Source organism: Siniperca chuatsi, linkage group LG8, assembly GCF_020085105.1.
Source record: "Siniperca chuatsi isolate FFG_IHB_CAS linkage group LG8, ASM2008510v1, whole genome shotgun sequence".
Taxonomy (NCBI): domain Eukaryota; kingdom Metazoa; phylum Chordata; class Actinopteri; order Centrarchiformes; family Sinipercidae; genus Siniperca; species Siniperca chuatsi.
The window spans coordinates 1,009,139-1,027,856 of NC_058049.1; the positions used below are offsets into that span (position 1 = coordinate 1,009,139).

At 46.7% G+C, this 18,718-nt stretch overlaps 1 protein-coding gene and 2 long non-coding RNA genes across 7 annotated transcripts in view; 1 reads left to right on the top strand and 2 right to left on the bottom strand.

Annotated features, from left to right (window-relative positions):
- Positions 1-1,559: 1,559 nt before the first annotated feature.
- The window catches only part of nfkb1 (nuclear factor of kappa light polypeptide gene enhancer in B-cells 1), a 35,106-nt gene continuing 17,947 nt past the window's right edge, over positions 1,560-18,718 (bottom strand). The window contains exons 6-24 of one of the 5 annotated variants that reach the window (XM_044206088.1): positions 17,174-17,325; positions 16,909-17,072; positions 16,532-16,690; positions 14,041-14,145; positions 12,313-12,404; positions 11,819-11,957; positions 10,700-10,783; positions 10,030-10,122; positions 9,132-9,281; positions 7,547-7,670; positions 7,261-7,375; positions 6,551-6,752; positions 4,816-4,985; positions 4,577-4,679; positions 3,753-3,892; positions 3,367-3,436; positions 2,823-2,986; positions 2,594-2,726; positions 1,560-2,473 (exon numbers count right to left, since the gene is read on the bottom strand). In XM_044206088.1, coding sequence (XP_044062023.1) covers positions 2,379-2,473; positions 2,594-2,726; positions 2,823-2,986; positions 3,367-3,436; positions 3,753-3,892; positions 4,577-4,679; positions 4,816-4,985; positions 6,551-6,752; positions 7,261-7,375; positions 7,547-7,670; positions 9,132-9,281; positions 10,030-10,122; positions 10,700-10,783; positions 11,819-11,957; positions 12,313-12,404; positions 14,041-14,145; positions 16,532-16,690; positions 16,909-17,072; positions 17,174-17,325 — 2,454 coding nt within the window. In that variant the 3' untranslated portion in view covers positions 1,560-2,378. Of the gene's footprint in view, positions 2,474-2,593; positions 2,727-2,822; positions 2,987-3,366; positions 3,437-3,752; positions 3,893-4,576; positions 4,680-4,815; positions 4,986-6,550; positions 6,753-7,260; positions 7,376-7,546; positions 7,671-9,131; positions 9,282-10,029; positions 10,123-10,612; positions 10,784-11,818; positions 11,958-12,312; positions 12,405-14,040; positions 14,146-16,531; positions 16,691-16,908; positions 17,073-17,173; positions 17,326-18,718 lie in introns of those variants that run through there. The other 4 variants (XM_044206087.1, XM_044206090.1, XM_044206089.1 and 1 more) reach the window with 4 other exon arrangements.
- LOC122880712 lies at positions 11,360-11,812 on the bottom strand. Its single transcript, XR_006379015.1, has 3 exons — positions 11,499-11,812; positions 11,439-11,457; positions 11,360-11,374 (listed from the first exon to the last, which is right to left on the bottom strand). It is a non-coding gene; the product is annotated as an uncharacterized LOC122880712 (long non-coding RNA).
- Positions 11,870-12,989, top strand: LOC122880713. The gene is made up of 2 exons (XR_006379016.1): positions 11,870-11,983; positions 12,297-12,989. It is a non-coding gene; the product is annotated as an uncharacterized LOC122880713 (long non-coding RNA).

The window sequence follows — 18,718 nt, forward strand, 5'->3', positions numbered from 1 at the left end:
ATCTTCTTTACACACAAGGACTTCAGCAGCTCTGAAGACAACTTTGTCTTTCCTGTAAGTACATGATGACCTGAAAACACCTGTGAGGGTCTTTAATCTGCAACAATGCCTCATATTTAATAAGTTGTAATAAATGTTTTGTCTGTAAAATCAGTAACTGCAGCTGGTGAACGCTTTTAGTGAAGTAAGAACTACAGGATTTCCTCTGTGTTTGATCCGGCTGCAGCACTCAGTGTTTTCATCTTTATTTCCTGGTTCAGACGTGACGATTTGAGCACGGCTGGTTCTGATTGGTCCGGCTGTGACTCACCTGCTGTCTCCCGTGACGCGTGGTCGACAGCCTCATTAACGTGACAGGTGGAGCCGTCAGTGCAGCGCCGGACAGGTGGAGGAGCTTTCACCGCCAGACTTCCGCAGAGTGCGAGGTCAGTTTCCTAACTCGGTGTGTGCACGTTCTCGTTCTGGGTGAATTTGGTGATACCAGGAAGTGTTTTTACAGGAAAAATGACTTCGACCGTCAAAACATCACATTTTATTAACTCTTCGTATGTTTTGTGTAAAAAAAATCTTAATTTTCAAAGTAACTGAAGCCTTCGGATAAATGTGGCGGGAGGAGGAAGCGGGTCTTTGTTGATTTTGATGGAAATGAAGTGAAAGCAGTGGAAGTGGAAGGAAGGAGATCATTTCATTACCGCAGGATACGAGTTTCTAAATCAAGCTGCCGCCTTCTGAGGCAGCCAGGTTCCTGGAAAACCTGGAAAATGTTGACTACAGGAGGGAGACAAGGAGGAGACCAGGGGGGAGAGCAAAAGGAGAGCACGAGGGAGACCAGGGGGGAGAGCAAAAGGAGAGCACGAGGGAGACCAGGGGGGAGAGCAGGAGGAGACAAGGAGGAGAGCACGAGGGAGACCAGGGGGGAGAGCAGGAGGAGACCAGGAGGAGAACAGGAGGGAGACCAGGAGGTGAGCACGAGGGAGACCAGGGGGGAGAGTAGGAGGAGACAAGGAGAACAGCACGAAGGAGACCAGGAGGGAGACAAGGAGGGAGAGAAGGAGGGAGAGCAGGAGGGAGACTAGGAGGCAGAGCATGAGGAGACCAGGAGGAGAGCGGGAGGTGAGCGCCTCAAACTGCCCGTCAACACGTTTTACAGCAGAGAAAAAGAAGTGACATCATCGGACTAAGTCAACAAACCTGCCGTAAAACTACACAGAGCCTTTGCTGCTGCTGTTTGTGGCGGCTGTGAGGAGGAGGATTTCTCCTTTTAGGAGAAATGTTGAGTTGAGTGTTGATGAATTGTTCAGTGAGAAGCCTGCGGAGGAGGTGCAGCTCCTTTGCAGCCTCCCGCCTGCAGTCTGACTCTCAGGGTTTATGCAGTATATGTAGCCTGAGAGGCAAAACTCAGGGCCGAGAAAGGAACCAGAAGATGCGTAGTTTTAAATCTTCAGGTCGCCTTTTGATTAATGATTGACTGATTTAAGTAATTATACTATTGAAGTAATTTAATTAGTTATAAAACAATAAATTACAGCGGAACATAAACAACACACTTTACAAGTGTATATATATACATATATATAAAAAAAACAACTTTATTTAAAAAATAACAATACAACCAATGAAAAGCTCGTGTTGAACTGTACAGTGCAGAGCAAAGACATAAATATCAGAGAAGCTTTGGTTTCATACGGAGAAAAAACAACAACTCCTCACAGCTCTGGACTTCCTTTCCCACAATGCCTTGCACTGTGGCCATTTATCTCTTTTTGATATTTTTTTTTTTTTTTTAAAAACAAGTTCATGAAGTTCACTTTTGCTGTTCAAGTTTTATAAAAGTTTTTTTTTTAGTTTTTTTTAAAAAAAAAAAAGGTTTTCAGTGGTGAGACGGACAGAAAACAAATGGCCCTTTATAATAAAAAAATAAAATAAAAAAACACACTGAACAGATTTTTAAAAACTCAATCTTTAAACGCTTACGGGACAGTTTCAGATGACGCCTGTCTCAATACGACGCGAGTCACACGGACGCGTCGTATTGAGACGCATCTCAGCCGCGGTATTAGTAGCGCCTGTCCTCCTGCGGACACCAGGCGGCTGCTGGAAGTCCTAAAAGCCAGCAGAACAAGCGACGGGGGAATTATTTTTTAGTTTTCCTTTTCACATCGATCTTTTTGGAAGTTCAGATCAGCCGAACTGCTGCGACGTTTACACACAAACGTGTTTTCTGTCTCTTAAAAAAAAAAAATAAAATAAAAACAGTTTGACACATTTTTTATTAAAAACAGCTTAAAATGTTTTGTGAAGAGAAACATTCGCGAAGAGGAGGAGTGTTGTTTCTGTTGTTCTGACGGAAACCAGCTGGAGACGGACCAATGAGATCGCTACGCCGTGGAGAGCTCCACCCCGCTGTCGCACACCCCGCTGTCGATCCGAACGTCCGCCTTCAGATCCTGAACCTGAGCGCACGGAGACTCGCCTGCAGAGAGAAACCGCAGCTGAGTGACCGGTCGTCACGGTGACGCCGTTTAACCAACGGGACAAAAGGGATGAACGGTCACGTGACCCCCGACTGGGATCATCGCGTCCGTCTGCTCACCGCGCGTCTCGTTGGCCGTCTGCGCGTCCATGTCGTCGAGGTGACGCAGCGCCTCCTCCAGGACGCTCAGCGCTCTGCACTCTCCCACTGACCTCAGGCCAGCCAACAGATCCCGGACTGTCCCGCCTGAAACCTGCAGGACAGAAACCAGGTGAGTCAGCTCCGTAAGTGAGGGGTCAGAGGTCACGGCAGGAGCAGCGCTGTGTGTGTGTGTGTGTGTGTGTGTGACCTCGTAGCTGTCCAGCAGTGTTTTGGCGGGGGAGGGGCTCAGTCTGAAGGCCACTTTGAGGATCCCGAGACCCAGACTGTGAGCCAGATTCTCCCAGCATCCTTCACTCTCCAGAGCGCGACACACTTCCTGCTTCACCTCCGTGTCCAGGCTCGCCAGGTCGCCTACACACACACACACACACACACAGTAACATATATATTTATATACAGTCCAGGCTTTTCTGCAGGTTTCAAATTTAAATTTAATCTAATTCAAACGTTTATTTATTACTTTTATATCGCGAAGCACTTTGTGACGTCGGTGTTCAGTAACAACGAACCTGATCTGGGTTCAGTTTTAATAACTCGCGCTTCCTTCTGGCTTCAGTGGGGACGGAAACATTCGACTAACTGACGATAATTAAAAGATGAATTCAGATTAAACTGCTGATGTGAAGGAACCAGACCTCAAACTGAAATCTAAGACGAATGAATTATTCTTAAAGTCTGATATTTTACAGTCAGAGGTCAGAGGTCAGTGAACGATATCAGATTAGTCTCACCTTGAGGAGGGATGAAAGCTCTCGGTGGAGATGTTGGTTCGTACTGTTTACCGTTCAGAAGCTCCAACACCTGCAAACACCATCATGTAAACACTGCATGTTTTCAGTTCAGTGGTGGTGTAAATAAAGCAGAGCCATGCTGAGTTGCTGCCCCCTAGTGGCCAGGAAGTGCTGAGGAAAATAGTTATATTACTCAAAGAGTGATGTCACAGTGTACTGACACGCTGCGGTACACTTCTACATCACCGCTGGAGGTCAGCAAAGATTTTCAGAGGCTCTTATTTTGAAAGTTAAGGACAGCATGCGTTTCCTGCCCCTAAAGAACCAGGAGATTTTTATCAGTAAGTGTCTCTTGAGTCTTGAGCTGCTGAAGGAAGCCGGTGTACCTGAGTGGTGGCGGCCATGTTGAGCGGAGTGGTTCCTGGGATGTAGCCTTCATCTTCATCCTCATCCTCCCTCTCTTCATCACAGCACTCCTCCTCCTTGAAGAACAGCGGCTCGAAGTTCTCCTTATGAGGGTCTGCGCCTGGAAACGCACAGTAAGACGCGTCATGCCGCTATAAAATCACATGATTAAAAACTCCAATGTTACATCTTTAATGAAAGTTTCTGCTGTCGTGGAAACAGCTGAAGATTTTTTTTATTGTGTTATCGGTATATTATCATTATTAACGCATGATGATTCCCGTTCCCGTTGGATCAGTGTAATTAAAGGAATAGTTTAACATTTTGAGAGTTAGTTAGCTTTATATTTCTGTTTTGAGGATCTGAAGCCAGGACGTGGTTAGCCTAGCTTAGCATAAAGACTGGAAGCAGGGGGAAACAGCTAGCCTGGCTCTGTCCAAAGTTCACAAATACACCTCTAAAGCTCACTGATTAACACGCATCTCTGACACAACAATCCCAACTCAAAGTCCACTTACTATCTTTTTCCAGACCTTTTAACTGTATCACACTGTCTTCATCAGCAGATGGAGTCATGTCAAGATAGTAAGTGGACTTTGAGTTGGGATTGTTGTCAGAGATGCGTGTTAATCAGTGAGCTTTAGAGGTGTATTTGTGAACTTTGGACAGAGCCAGGCTAGCTGTTTCCCCCTGCTTCCAGTCTTTATGCTAAGCTAGGCTAACCACGTCCTGACTCGAAGAGGATTTCAGAAACTGTTCCTTTCCTGCGAGGCGTCCTCCTTACAGCAGTGCAGGTGTTTCCTACCTGCAGCCATCAGGAGAGCTGTTAGCTTGATGGAGCCCCGCCCTGCAGCGATGTGGAGGGGGGTGGAGCCGTTGAAGGTGCAGCAGTCCACGTTGGCGTTTCCCTGACGACAGAAAACATCGCACTATCAGATGTTACTGGGTACAGCCTGAGCCTGACCGTTATAACCAGTAAAGCTAAGGTATCCACTCTCTGCTCTGATTGGTCACAGGTACCCAGTGTGCCAGTCAGGTGTGTACCTCCAGCAGCAGGCAGCCGGCCAGCGACACGTTGTCAGCCTCGGTGGCGAGGTGAAGGGCGGTCCGTCCACAGCTGCGCTCCTGAGCCTCCACGTTAGCCCCGCCCTCCAGCAGCTCCCTGAGAGAAGACAGCTGATTGGCCAGAACCGCCAGGTGGATCGCACACAGACCTGTAACCAAGGAAACGGACGGACAGGATCGTCAAACACGTTAAATATTCCGTTTCTCGGTGTGTGTGTTGGTGTGTGTTCTGGTGCGTGTTCTGGTGTGTGTGCGTACCTGCTGTGTGTGTGTGTACCTGCTGTGTTGGTGTGTGTGCGTACGTGTGGGTGTGTGTGCGTACGTGTGTGTGTGTGTGTGTGTGTGTGTGTGTGCGCACGTGTGTGTGTGTGTGTACGTGTGTGTGTGTACCTGCTGTGTGTGTGTACCTGCTGTGTGTGTGTGTACCTGCGTGTGTGTGTGTACCTGCGTGTGTGTGTGTACCTGCGTGTGTGTGTGTACCTGCGTGTGTGTGTGTACCTGCGTGTGTGTGTGTGTGTGTACCTGCGTGTGTGTGTGTGTGTACCTGTGTGTGTGTGTGTGTACCCTGTGTGTGTGTGTGTGTGTGTGTGTGTGTACCTGTGTGTGTGTGTGTGTGTGTGTACCTGGTGTGTGTGTGTGTGTGTGTGTACCTGTGTGTGTGTGTGTGTGTGTACCTGGTGTGTGTGTGTGTGTGTACCTGGTGTGTGTGTGTGTGTGTGTACCTGGTGTGTTGGTGTGTGTACCTGTGTGTGTACGTGTGTGTGTGTACCTGTGTGTGTACGTGTGTGTGTGTACCTGTGTGTGTACGTGTGTGTGTGTACCTGTGTGTGTACGTGTGTGTGTACCTGTGTGTGTGTGTGTGTGTGTGTACCTGTGTGTGTGTACGTGTGTGTGTACCTGTGTGTGTGTGTGTGTGTGTGTGTGTGTGTGTGTGTGTGTGTGTGTGTGTGTGTGTGTGTGTGTGTGTGTGTACCTGCTGTGTGTGTGTGTGTGTGTGTGTACCTGCTGTGTTGGTGTGTGTGTGTGTGTGTGTACCTGCTGTGTTGGTGTGTGTGTGTGTGTACCTGCTGTGTGTGTGTGTGTGTGTGTGTACCTGCTGTGTGTGTGTGTGTACCTGTGTGTGTGTACCTGCTGTGTGTGTGTGTGTACCTGCTGTGTGTGTACCTGCTGTGTGTACATGCTGTGTGTGTGTGTGTACATGCTGTGTGTGTGTGTGTACCTGCTGTGTGTGTACCTGCTGTGTGTGTACCTGCTGTGTGTGTGTACCTGCTGTGTGTGTGTGTGTACCTGCTGTGTGTGTGTGTGTACCTGCTGTGTTGGTGTGTGTGTGTGTGTACCTGCTGTGTTGGTGTGTGTGTGTGTGTACCTGCTGTGTGTGTGTGTGTGTGTGTACCTGCTGTGTGTGTGTGTGTGTGTGTGTACCTGCTGTGTGTGTGTGTGTGTGTGTCTGCTGTGTTGGTGTGTGTGTACCTGCTGTGTTGTGTGTGTGTGTGTATCTGCTGTGTTGTGTGTGTGTGTACCTGCTGTGTTGTGTGTGTGTGTACCTGCTGTGTTGGTGTGTGTGTACCTGCTGTGTTGGTGTGTGTGTACCTGCTGTGTTGGTGTGTGTGTACCTGCTGTGTGTTGTGTGTGTGTGTGTACCTGCTGTGTTGGTGTGTGTGTACCTGCTGTGTTGGTGTGTGTGTGTGTGTACCTGTGCTGTGTGTGTGTGTACCTGCTGTGTTGGTGTGGTACAGCAGCTCTCTCAGCTCTCTGTGCTGTAGTAGAAACTGGACCATCCCTCCTCCTTCCAGCTGGGACGCCAGGTGGAGCACCGTGTTGCCATGACGATCTGTCAGAGTTGGGTCGGCGCCGGCCAATAGCAGCGCTTCCACCGCCTCCCTCTGCTGGGTGATCACAGCCAGGTGCAAAGGAGTCTGGGATACGTGGAGGAAGAGGTTACGGACTTTTCAATGCAAACAACCGTCGACTTTGCTGCTTGTTCCCTAAATGGCTGCTTCCTCGCTTCCTCCCCTAATGCTTCGCTTCCTACGTAAACAGGAAACGTCTGTTTTCTACCAAAGTTTCTGTGTCGACTGAAAATGAGCTCAACGGGACAGGTGCGTCATTCGCTGCCGATTGGTCCGAGCAAAATAACATGATCGACGTGAGCTAAGCTCCACTTCTTTGACCCCTAACAAGGTCATTTCCTTGTCCTCTAAGTAGGAAACATCTTCTTCTTCTTCTTCTTCTTCTTCTTCTTCTTCTTCTTCTTCCTCCTCGCCCTTTACCAGTTAACGAGAAAACACGTGGAACGCTTTTCTTTTTTCCTGGCTCTTTAAGAAGTCGCGTCGCTGCTGCTAAGAAACTTGAGTTTCCTTCTAAAATCAGCCAAAAACACAAAGGACACGAAGACGCCTGGAACGTGTTTCAGTAGTTCAGTACCTGGTACAGGTGGTTCCTCATGTTGAGCACTTCCTGTCCAGGCAGAGCAGAGGCAACCTGAGTCAGACTCTTCAGCGCCTCCTGCTGGCTGTGGAGAACCGCCAGATGGAGCCCGCTGAGAGGAGAGAAATAAAGGCTCATTTCACACATTTGTGAATTTGAAACTTCAGTCTAAGATATATAAAATACTTACAGAAGCTACCAGACCACGCAGATCAAAGACAAGAATAACAAACTCTAAAACTCCTGAGGCTCATTAAAGCTTTTAAAATGTGTGTTTACTGACGTGTCTCCGTCCTCGTCCTGTGCGTCGATCAGGGGGCGCTGTAGAGCCAGCAGGTACGCTGAATCTCCTGTAACTGAGTACTGAAAGAGCGCCTCCAGCTGTCTGCTGATAACCAACCGCTCATCTGCATCACACACACACACACACCAAACGTCATTTTAACATCTCGTTTAAAGTTAGATGTCAGTACTTTTTGCCTTTTTTATTTGACAGGAACAGCTGAAGAGAGACAGGAAATGAAACCCGGGCTGCTGCGGCGAGGCCTCGGCGATGGGGCGCCCCGACTGTGAGTCTGTTCTATGAACATTTGTTGTTTTTTAAAGCTGCACTTCACGTCGTTAGGAGCTTCTTTACGTCTGTGGTGCTAATATATAAAGCACGGCTTACGACCTTTTAACGACACAAAGAAACGTATATTCGGAATCGTTCAGTTTGAAAACGAAGGTCTGTGATTCAGTATGATTCATGTCACTGGGTAGCAGTCAAATAGATCATCGGCATATCAATCAACAGAGAAAATAATGTTTAATTGCGTCCACCCCAAAAACATCTAGAAAGCAAGACGGTGTCGTCCCTCATTCGTCCAGGAGTGTTCTATCGTAGAAAAGGTTTCAGTCGCAGTCGTCTGGACACTGTTTTCAGAATCAAGACGTTTCGGCTCCCATCCGGAAGTCATTCTCAACTGTGAAAATGGTCTGAGAACTCAGAAATTTAAGCTACTCTGTGTTCCATAAGCCCCGCCCTCAGGGAGGAGTCTACCTGAGTATCTGTTGATTAGCTAGTTTCACCTGAAACTGACCTAATAGTTTCCATGATGGCCCAGTAATCAGTAATCAGGCCTATAGTTTTCTGGCTGCACCTCCCTCATCACTGTTAAGTACCTGATTAGCATGTGATTGGCTTGACCACGGTGTTAATACACTGTGGTAGACTTTGGGCAGATTAAATCTCAGACCATCATTTCTGTTCAAAGAGGGGTTTTCTTTTTTCACAAAAATGGCTTCCTTGACTCCTCTTTCAAACCAGCTCTTCTCTCTACTCAGAATCTTCACCTCGCTGTCTTCAAATGTGCGGTTTGTAGCTTTTAGATGCAAACGCACGGCGCTCTGCAATCCTGAGTTAGCGTGTCGTCTGTGCTGATAAAGTCTTTTGTGAAGCGGCTGTTTGGTCTCACCTGTGTACCGTTCTTTGCAGTTTTCCTCACTGCACTGAATGGAGTAAAGTACATCGCTCTGTTTCTGTGTGGGCATCTTGTCCTTAGGGTGAACGAGTTTCTGTCTTAAAGTGTTGCCTGGTTTAAAGAAAACAGGAACATCGTGCTGTCTAAAGATCCTTTGTAGTTTTTCAGACAGTCCAGATACATAAGGGATGGAGAATCCAGAAAGCAACGAGAGATCTGAACCTGAATGACTAAAATGTGTCCGTGCGTTACGTGATGTTTATGTTTTAGTCTTAATCACACGTCGGAGTTTTGATCGCCTGCTGTGTTCGATTAAAGTCTCAACTCCGGAAATATCAGTTGTAGCAGTATTTTTTCTGTGTATATAAACACAGTGTGGACATGATGGCAGCTGTACGTGTGTACCTCCGTGTGGTTCTGGCTCCACACTGACCCCTCCCTCCTCCGTCCTCTCCCCCACCTCCAGGCCTCCTGGCTGGGCTGAAGCTCTCAGCACGACCCCTGACCCCGAGTCATCGTCTGGATCGCTGTCGTCTGCTGCGTCGCCCTGGGAGGCTTTAACACAACATTAAGTTATGACCTTTTAATCTTTGACAACGTGGGTGAGAGTCGAACATTTTCAACGTCTTTCATTTTGACCAGGGTCCTTGCTCGGCCACTGCCGACCTGAAAGTCCCACTTTCTGCTGCGTACGTACTTTGACGACCTCACGGCATCCGTTTTCCATGAAATCTCTGAACAGATTCCTGAAATATTTTGGTCTCACGAGTTTGCTTTTTTAACCGACCTGATAAACAATATCACTGCCGTGTTTTTTTTAAAAGTTGTGAAAAGGTCTTTATTAATGAGATGCAACGTCAGTCCACATTTTTTTGAGACGCTCACCTGCGTCAAACTTTGTTAAACATGTAATTAAAACAAACTATATGGAATAAAACTTTGCTGACGTCTCTATATATAAACAGACTCTGAAAACAGTAAACTGAGATTTCAGACAGTAATTTTTTGCATCTGTAAAATGTGATGCAGTGCATTGTGGGATTGTTAGCAGAAGAATTTGGAGGCTCTATGTAGTGGATAGATTTATACACAGATTTCACTCAAATAAAATAGTGAACAGTAAATATAGCGCGCTATGTAGTAAACAGGAAGTGATTTCGCACACAGCCCTCCTTCACTTTAGAATGCTTTTATTGTGAAACACCTGCAGGAAGGCCCAGTCGTGTCATGATCCACTTAATGAGGTCAGTGTTGGCATCGATACCGATCCAATTAATTGAACGTTGTCGTGTTTATTTCTCACCGTGTTTGATGCCTCCTCCTCCCAGACCAGCCGAGTATCCTGTGGAGAAGCCTCCTCCTCCATAATTGTAGGTAGTGAAGCCCTGGAAGTAAGCTGGAGGACAAATCAGAAACACTTTATTGAGCCCCGAGGGGAAACTCTTTCGTTACAGCAGCTCACTGTCACGTCAGTGCACACAGGAACAGAAGCACTAAGCAAAAAATATATAATACACTATAATACAGGTCAGATAAATTACATACACAGTGGGTATAAGTATAAATTAAAAAGTGGATTTAGAGGTTAATAAGTATGCACGGTCCAATAATACAATGTAATAATATAAGTAATAGTGCAATAATGAGTACTGTCAAGTTAAGTGTAGCTTATTAAGATGATTATGAGACGGTGGATATATATCAGCTGACAGACTGTCCAGGAAACCAAATTCAAGTTCAAATTCATCAACAAAGTTTTCCGTCTTCTCATAATCGACGACCAACGGACACTAGTATCTTCAAAACGACTGATTTTTTCTGAAATGTCCAAACTGTCAATGACCTTCCAGGTTTTACAGGCTTGTGGTAACCCCTGCTGATTTTACCTCCTCCTCCTCCTGCAGAGCCAGGTCCTCCTCCTGTAGCAGGACCTCCTCCTCCTCCTCCTCCTCCTCGGTACAGACCACCACCACCTCCTCCTCCTCCTCCTCCATGACCGCTGAAGTCCTGAAAGTTTGGCAACGTCTTCTGTCTCTTCCTCTGCACCTCCTCCTTGTCTGAAAACACACACACACACACGTGTATGAGCATCATGCTAGCAGAACAGTGTGTTCAGCTGTTGACTGTTGTAAAGCTGAAGGTTCAGTAGGGGGCAGTGTTTACCTGCACGGTCACTGCAGTTCACCTGTGGACTATGATGTTCTACTGTAACATTAGTAGTTTTCACTATTGACCTACAGGGTATAAAAGTCTCAGAGTAGGTGAGTCAGAGACACGCCGATTGTTTTAAAAGCCCAAACAAGCGGGACAGCACCTGTGTTTTACCCCGAGCTGAGCCTAGCAGGCAGCACAGTATTACTCCGAACAAGCTCCACCAATCAAATTCCCTCAGTTATAGACGAATCCGGGTTGTATGTGGAAGTAAACAACCATTACTGCGGCGACACCTCACTGTTACACCCAGGTGATGTATGTAAAGGATTTCAGTTATTAAGCACTTTCGGTAGAACCTGTTACGTGTTGGAAACATTCAAATTAAGGTTATAATGTGAACAACTTTTCAATGAAGTTCAGTCCAGTTTCAACAGACTGACACTCGCCTCACAAAAACGGAAAGTAAAACATTAGTGCGGAGCTACCTCACCTACCTGTGATCTGAGGGCGGAGCTAGCGGAACTACCTGTGATCTGAGGGCGGAGCTAGCGGAACTACCTGTGATCTGAGGGCGGAGCTAGCGGAACTACCTGTGATCTGAGGGTGGAGCTACCTCACCTACCTGTGATCTGAGGGCGGAGCTACCTGTGATCTGAGGGCGGAGCTACCTGTGATCTGAGGGCGGAGCTACCTGTGATCTGAGGGCGGAGCTACCTGTGATCTGAGGGCGGAGCTAGCGGAACTACCTGTGATCTGAGGGCGGAGCTACCTGACCTACGTGTGATCTGAGGGCGGAGCTACCTCACCTACCTGTGATCTGAGGGCGGAGCTACCTCACCTACCTGTGATCTGAGGGCGGAGCTACCTGACCTACCTGTGATCTGAGGGCGGAGCTACCTCACCTACCTGTGATCTGAGGGCGGAGCTACCTGACCTACCTATGATCTGAGGGTGGTAGGTGAAGGGCTTAGGCTCGCTCGTCTCGTTGTCGGACTTCCTCTTCAGCTGGACGAACACAGACGTCGGCTTCTGCAGGTTCTGGTCTCGGTACTTCGGAGTCTTGAACACGATGGCGAACTGACGGCAGAGAATACATCGCCGGGGTAACGTGATTATGAGTCATATTATGACCACTTGTGCGTCAGGTTTAATCCCACTGCTCATACTAGTGACGCTACATAACTATTACTGTTACTGATTCTGCTGCTACTGATACTTTTACTGCTTCAGGTACATGTGATAGTACTACTTCCTGCTATTACTGCTATTAATGATACTGCAGCTCCCACTTATTATTCATGCTGTTATTACACCTTATTCTTACCAACAGTACTATTCGTCTGCTACTCCATCTATTTGTCCTTTTTATTAGATTAAAGTAACTAACTAATATTTCTTGTGTGACTGTATGAACAGTAGCAGTACTACTGACCTGTCTGTGAACATCTGTCGGGGAGAAATCTCCCAGAGCCTCCCAGGTCAACCCCGAGTCGTCTTCTTCGTAGAACCGAACCTGGATGTCATCTGGAAACACATTTTAAAAACTTTCCATTTTAAAGAACGCAGCGCTGTCTCTGTTCGTCCAGCACTTAAAATGTAGAATCCATACAATTTAGGATTCTGCTTAATATGACATCGGACCCCAGTCGCTGCTTGCACACTCTCTCCACCTCTAGGACTGTTTTCAGGGCGCTGTGACTCTCTGACCGCTGAGCTCCTGCTGTTGCTGTTGCAGAAACTAATGTTTGTTGTCGAGTCTGACCTCAGCGGAAATCTCTGCGAGCAGCTGAACTGGAGGATTACAGGAAGTCGAGTCCAGATCAGCTGCTGGTTCTCTGCCAAAAAAACAAACCAACTAGAACAAAGAAGAAGCAGCCGACAGGCCTGAAACAGCCTTCGCAGCCTGATCGGTCTCTTCCGCCTGAGGGATTTACATACCGGCGGGGAATTCCCTGAAGCTGGACTTCCTCCAGGAGAACAAACTGCTCCAACAAGGAAAAACTGTTCAGCTTCACTGCGTTCAAATGAAGCTTCAGAAAAACAACTTCAGTTCAAGGAAATTAGACCGCTGTCATTTATTACAATTAAATATGATTTAAATGCTAAAAATGAGCTTCAGTGTGATTCATTTTAGTCTTTTATGTTTATCTTTACCAGTCAGTGACAAAAGGTCACTTACATGTTTGGAGACTGGACTGCTGCTGTTAGCACACTAACTATGCTAGCTCCTGCAGTTTATGTTTGCATCCATCCCCCGCCTGCTTATTGCTACACCAACACGAGTAAATCTTGCCGATCGATCTCACTGCACGAGGTGTGATCGACATAATCTGCAATCTCTACGAATAACTGCACTGTTTTCAGTCACTTTTTTATCATTCATTTAGTCAGTTCCCCTGGACGTTGTGTCCCTTAACGACTCCGGAGATAATTGCAGGTAACCCTGCTGCTGTGAAAAGTGTGAACAGGTGATGTATGTATCGATAGATTAGACTCTCCTCTGATCGTGATGTCATTTTCAAAAAGAATACCCTCGTAAAATTAATCAAGGTACGACACAGCAGAGCAAACAGCTGAAACCATAAATACGTGTCTCTACTTTCAAAGCCGTCCGACTGTGATAAATCCTTGCAAAGTTTCTGTCAAAATGTGTTTTAGCAAAATGTCTAAAAATCTAAAAATAGTCCATTTGTTTTATTATTTATGCTGCGGTGGGCTTTCAAGGTTAAACAGTCCAAAACCTTCGGTACCACTGATAGAATCAATGCTCCTTTCAACGTGTGTGAAGAGGATTTAGCAAACCTTCCAGCAGGTGGCGATATCAGCGGAGATAAAACACTTCTGTACTTCATATGCATTTCTCTACACTCCTGACTTCATTGTGAAAGTAGAGAAAGTGTTTACGTCCGGATGATAAGAACTGAAAATCGTTTTAAATCCAGTCCTCACTTCACAGGAACTCGAACAGAAAGAACGGCTCAGAGGAAAAACGTTCACGATGAATCAAACCTGTAGCTCGTTCTGAATGTTCGGGTAATCGCTGTCTAAAAACAAAAGGTCACATCAGTTGCTCACATTTTTCAGTGACAGTCTGTTCTTGGATTGATTCTGTGTTTTTATACATATATATAAAAAAAATAAAAAATACAGTCTGTCTCACCTTTCTGGACTTTGTCACAGAGCAGGTAGACCTCCTCTCCTCCGGTCACGCAGCCAGCAGTTCGGTCCATCCTCACAATCTTCAGGTTGGAGGCGTTCGGAGCCTCTGAGGAAGAAAGAGAGAAACACAGCAGGTCGCTCAGTTAAGCACCGACTCACAGAGGCTGCGGGTTCAAATCCCAGCCGCTAAATGCAAGCGCCTGATGGCGTGTACTGCGACAACAGAGTGAAATCCATCAGAGCCCATCAAGTATCTCCTCTAAAGTGTGACTACATGTTGGGACAACATGGAGACCGTGAGATCTATGAAGCAGGAAGAGACGCTCATTCATCAGATTTATGTTTTGTGATCTAAAGAAGCCATTTCCAGAGAAAACCTTCTTCCTCCGAATGATCAGAATCGAATGTTTATCTAAGGACAGAGCGTCGTGTGTCGTACGGACTGTAAAGCCCCCCTGAGGCTGATTTGTCGCATTGGGCTGTATAAATAAAGTTGACTTGACTCCTTGCAGCAAACGCCACTCCCTCTGAATGAGAAACAATCACTTCAGGTAGACTGTATAATCAATGTGCAACATGGCCTGATGAACTGAAGGGATCCACGATCAAATACCTGATTGGATCGCCTCGAGGTGAGAAGCTAGAAGGCGTTTTCCTATTGGACACTGTGTGCGCCGAGCTCACCATGTAACCTGAAATTCTCTCCAATCAAATTTCATTTAATTTGGCTTGGACTAAATGTGTCCTCAATGACCCCTGGAACTTCTTCAAGGACTCCTGGAAGCTCCTCGAGGACCAGAAGAAGTTCTACAAGCTAGTGCTGACAGACATCAATGAGACTGAGACTCTGAAACATTGAAATCACCTTTAAACTGGAACATTTGACAAATAGCAAAAAAAAAAAACAAAGTCTCTCCAGTCTGCCCAACAACTGTCCAGATCTCCTTCCTGCTCTCCAGATCATAAACCCTTCACATTTCGTAGCGCCACCCTCAGGGCAAACGTTCCATGTTTATCTGCACTACCGGTGTTGGATCTGTCCGACGCTTGCATGTTGTGGCTGTAATGAACACTGCAGCCTCTAGGGGACAAGTGAACAGAGAAAATATGTCTCATCTGGGAAAAACACAAGATTCGAAAAACAACAACCCCCAGCTTTGAGTCTGACTCTAAAGTGAAAGTGCAGAACGACCCTGAAGTGATGAACTCAGAGCAGGTTTTGGTTCTCTGAGAGGAAGCTGCAGCGTACAGAAACGAACCCAGCAGGAAGAGGGAAATGAAACCTGGCGGCCTGCCACGACTTCACAATAATCCTCAGCTAGAGTCGACTGGGGACACAAACGCTGCAGAGGCTGCGATCAGAGCTCAACAACACGAGCTTAAAGGCACAGAAAGCACCGAGTGGAGAGAGTTTTATCCCCTAAACACATTCATCCTCATCATCCTCATCATCATCTCCACTCCTGACAGGTTTTCTCGGTACAGGAGAGAATGAGATACACAGATATCCAGTACAGCAGCCCTGCAGTGGACAGATACTGTCTAGACGATGATTTCTGATTTAGATCTACAATAACTGAGGCAACAGTTTGTTTCAGAATCAGAAAAACTTCATTTTTCCATCGCAAGACGATGGAAATTCACGAGTAGTGGCCGGTTCTAAAGATGCAGTCGGTGCAAGAAAGTCACGGTTCAGTAACCGGCGCTGACCCACGACAGTGGAAACTTCAGTCCTCTGATTGAAGCCAACCACAGTCATAATAACAAACCATGAAACACCAAACAGAGCTGCTTAAAAAGGCAAAACATAAAAGTAATTTACCTTTAAAACACTGCCATAACCTGCGAGCTGACAGTCTTTAAACCTCCACCCTGCGATCAAGCTTTTAACACTCTGAATGATTAATTAAAGAAAAGAAAGAGGAAAAAAAACAGGCAGCTGCTCAACAAATTAAAAACGACCGATGAGAAAAAGCACAAACACTCTCTAAAATTTCATCAGCGTTAAATCCATAAAAAGAAAAAATGTCCAAAACGTCACAAACAACTCGATCTCCAAGCCTTCACCAGATGGCGGACAGTAAAACTTCACCTCGAGTATTAATTACTACAGAAACACCTTCAGTGTGCGAGTGTGGGGGCAGTGGGCCAATCAACAGGCTTATTTGTATTATTATGCATTTTTAATAAAGTCCGCTCCCCAGTCCTCTCGTGGTCTGCAGGGGCAGGTGGGAAAATGACTTTTATGGAGACAAAGCACGAAAAAGCAGGCGAGCACAATGTGAAGCTAAACCGAAAATAAAACTTAGGTTGGTTCATGTTTCATTGACGTCTGGGACTGATAAACCAGCTGCATCAGTGAATGAGCGGGCAGCCTGAGGAAGGAATCTAAACGCTGTGAAGCCATAAAACTAACTGTCCTCTCGGACACAGGGTTAATGGAAGCAGCCCGCAGTGTTCGGATGTGTGGCTGTGCGAGTGTTCGGACTCACTGCTGTCGTAGATCGGCTCGGAGACGACGGGCTCGAGTCGTCTGGAGAAACCTCCGTCGCTGTCGGGGAGGAACGCCGTGAACATGAGCCGGACCACGCTGAGGTCCATTTCTTTAGCCTGAAGAGCAGCCACGCTGCTGATCACGCTGCGCTGGTGCTCTGAGGAGAGGGGGGGGGGGCTTTAATTCATTCAAATACAAGATGAGAAAATGTACGAGACAGAAAGTAAAGAACCCGGCAGTTTGTCTGGTAAGGTGACGGACACACAGATAAGATAAGATCTGATAATGCTTAACTGACAACATATCATTTCACTTTACAGAAATGTCCTCACAAAGATACCAGTAAACAGCACACACACACAGAGCAGGACTGACCGGTGAGGTCTCGGGGGACCCGGACTTCCCCCTGCACGGCGTCGATCTCGGGGTGGATGGAGACTCCGCAGTTGTATCCCATCCTGTAGGCCTCGATCATCCTCTCCTCCAGAGTCTTCGCCACGTTCTTCTTCGTCACGTGGAGGATGCCGAGGTTCGGAAAACTAACAAAAAACACACCTGTGAGTCTCTTACCTGGCGGGTCTACTGGTTTACGGGGCTGTGTGTGTGTGTGTGTGTGTGTGTGTGTGTGTGTCCTGCACACCTGATGTTGGAGTCTTTGGGCTGCAGGTCGGCGATGCAGATCCCTTTGTCGCACTGTTTTCCCACCAGACTGTGAGCGTGAAGCTGAGGGAGGGGGGTCAGCGCCGTCACCAGCTGCACCACCACCCGGGACGGACCCTGGTAGTTACTGATCTGAAACACACACACACACACACACACACACAGCTCATTTTCCACTTCAGGCTTTCAGATTCACACTGAAACTTCCTGAAATGTCCCCAGTGATCCGTTTGGGTTTTCTGACGTTATCAGTCCCACGTCTGACTGAACCCTGAACCATAAAAACCAGAGGCACGGCAGGTATGAAGGTCTGATTCCAGCACACTGGGTTTAAATTACCTTCCACCGGAGGCCTTCAGGCAACCTGAGGACGTGACCCAAACTGAACCTGGTCTTGGGTCCACACTGGATCCATATCACCTCCAAGAATTATAAGACCTGATGGTTGAGGGTTCAAGTACAGGATCTGCCTACTTTCGGTGGAGGAAAAGCACTTGAAATGATGCACACGTGAGAACTGGTTCATCAAACCACCTGCAGAGTCCTATTAGTCTCCACCCACCGATGACACCACCAGCACCTTCAGCGAGGCTCGACTCCGACGGCTTACTGGCAGCTTTCTGTGGCAACCTCGTCTTTTAAAAACGAAGGAAACCGAGGTCAGGGATTAGGGTCACAGCTGGATGTCTGCCAGAGAAACCGGGTCTCTCGGCGGTGTAGACTTGAAACGGGGTTTCACATCTGTACTTCGGTTTATTGGGTCTGAACCACAGAAAAACAACGATCCATTCTTGTCTTTTTAGCTGCTGATTTAACTCCTTTTTACTCTCCGACTTATATTTAAAAAAATCAACAAGACAAGACAAGCACACACGTTACCACGGTTACAGACTGACAGTTCATGATCGGCGGGTAAGCTCATCAATAGTTTGAGATTTGAATTCACGTTAAAATCGCATATCATACAGTTCTGTGGTTCGTCTGCACCACAAATGAACCGCAGAGGAATCCGCTTGGAAGCGGGCCGAGATCCTCCTTTTGGGGGGGGGGGTTCGGGTCGGTCCAGTCGACTGATCCACACCAGAGTTTGATTGGCAGCTTTCACACCAGAGTTTTGACTTGAAATCACATAAGGCTTCAAACAGGCAAAGTGTCTTCGACAGCCGCTTCTAGCGGAGCATATTTGTATCCAAAATAACAAAAATCCAGAGTCACTGAAACTGAAACTGACACTGAAATAAAGAAAATGAGCTCATGGAGGTCGAAATATATCAAAAATTCAGACACGTTCACACTGTAAGAAAAATCAGAAACTATCCTCCTACTAGTGTATTGTAGTAGTATGAGTACATTTACTTATTTATGCTACTTTGTATTTCAACTCTACATCTCAGAGGGAAATATCAGTAATATATTACAGTTACTTTGATTTTACAGACGAAACATCTGATCAACTTATTAAATACGATGCATTGTTGCAGATTAAAAAGACCCTCACAGGTGTTTTCAGGTATGTTGCTGATTA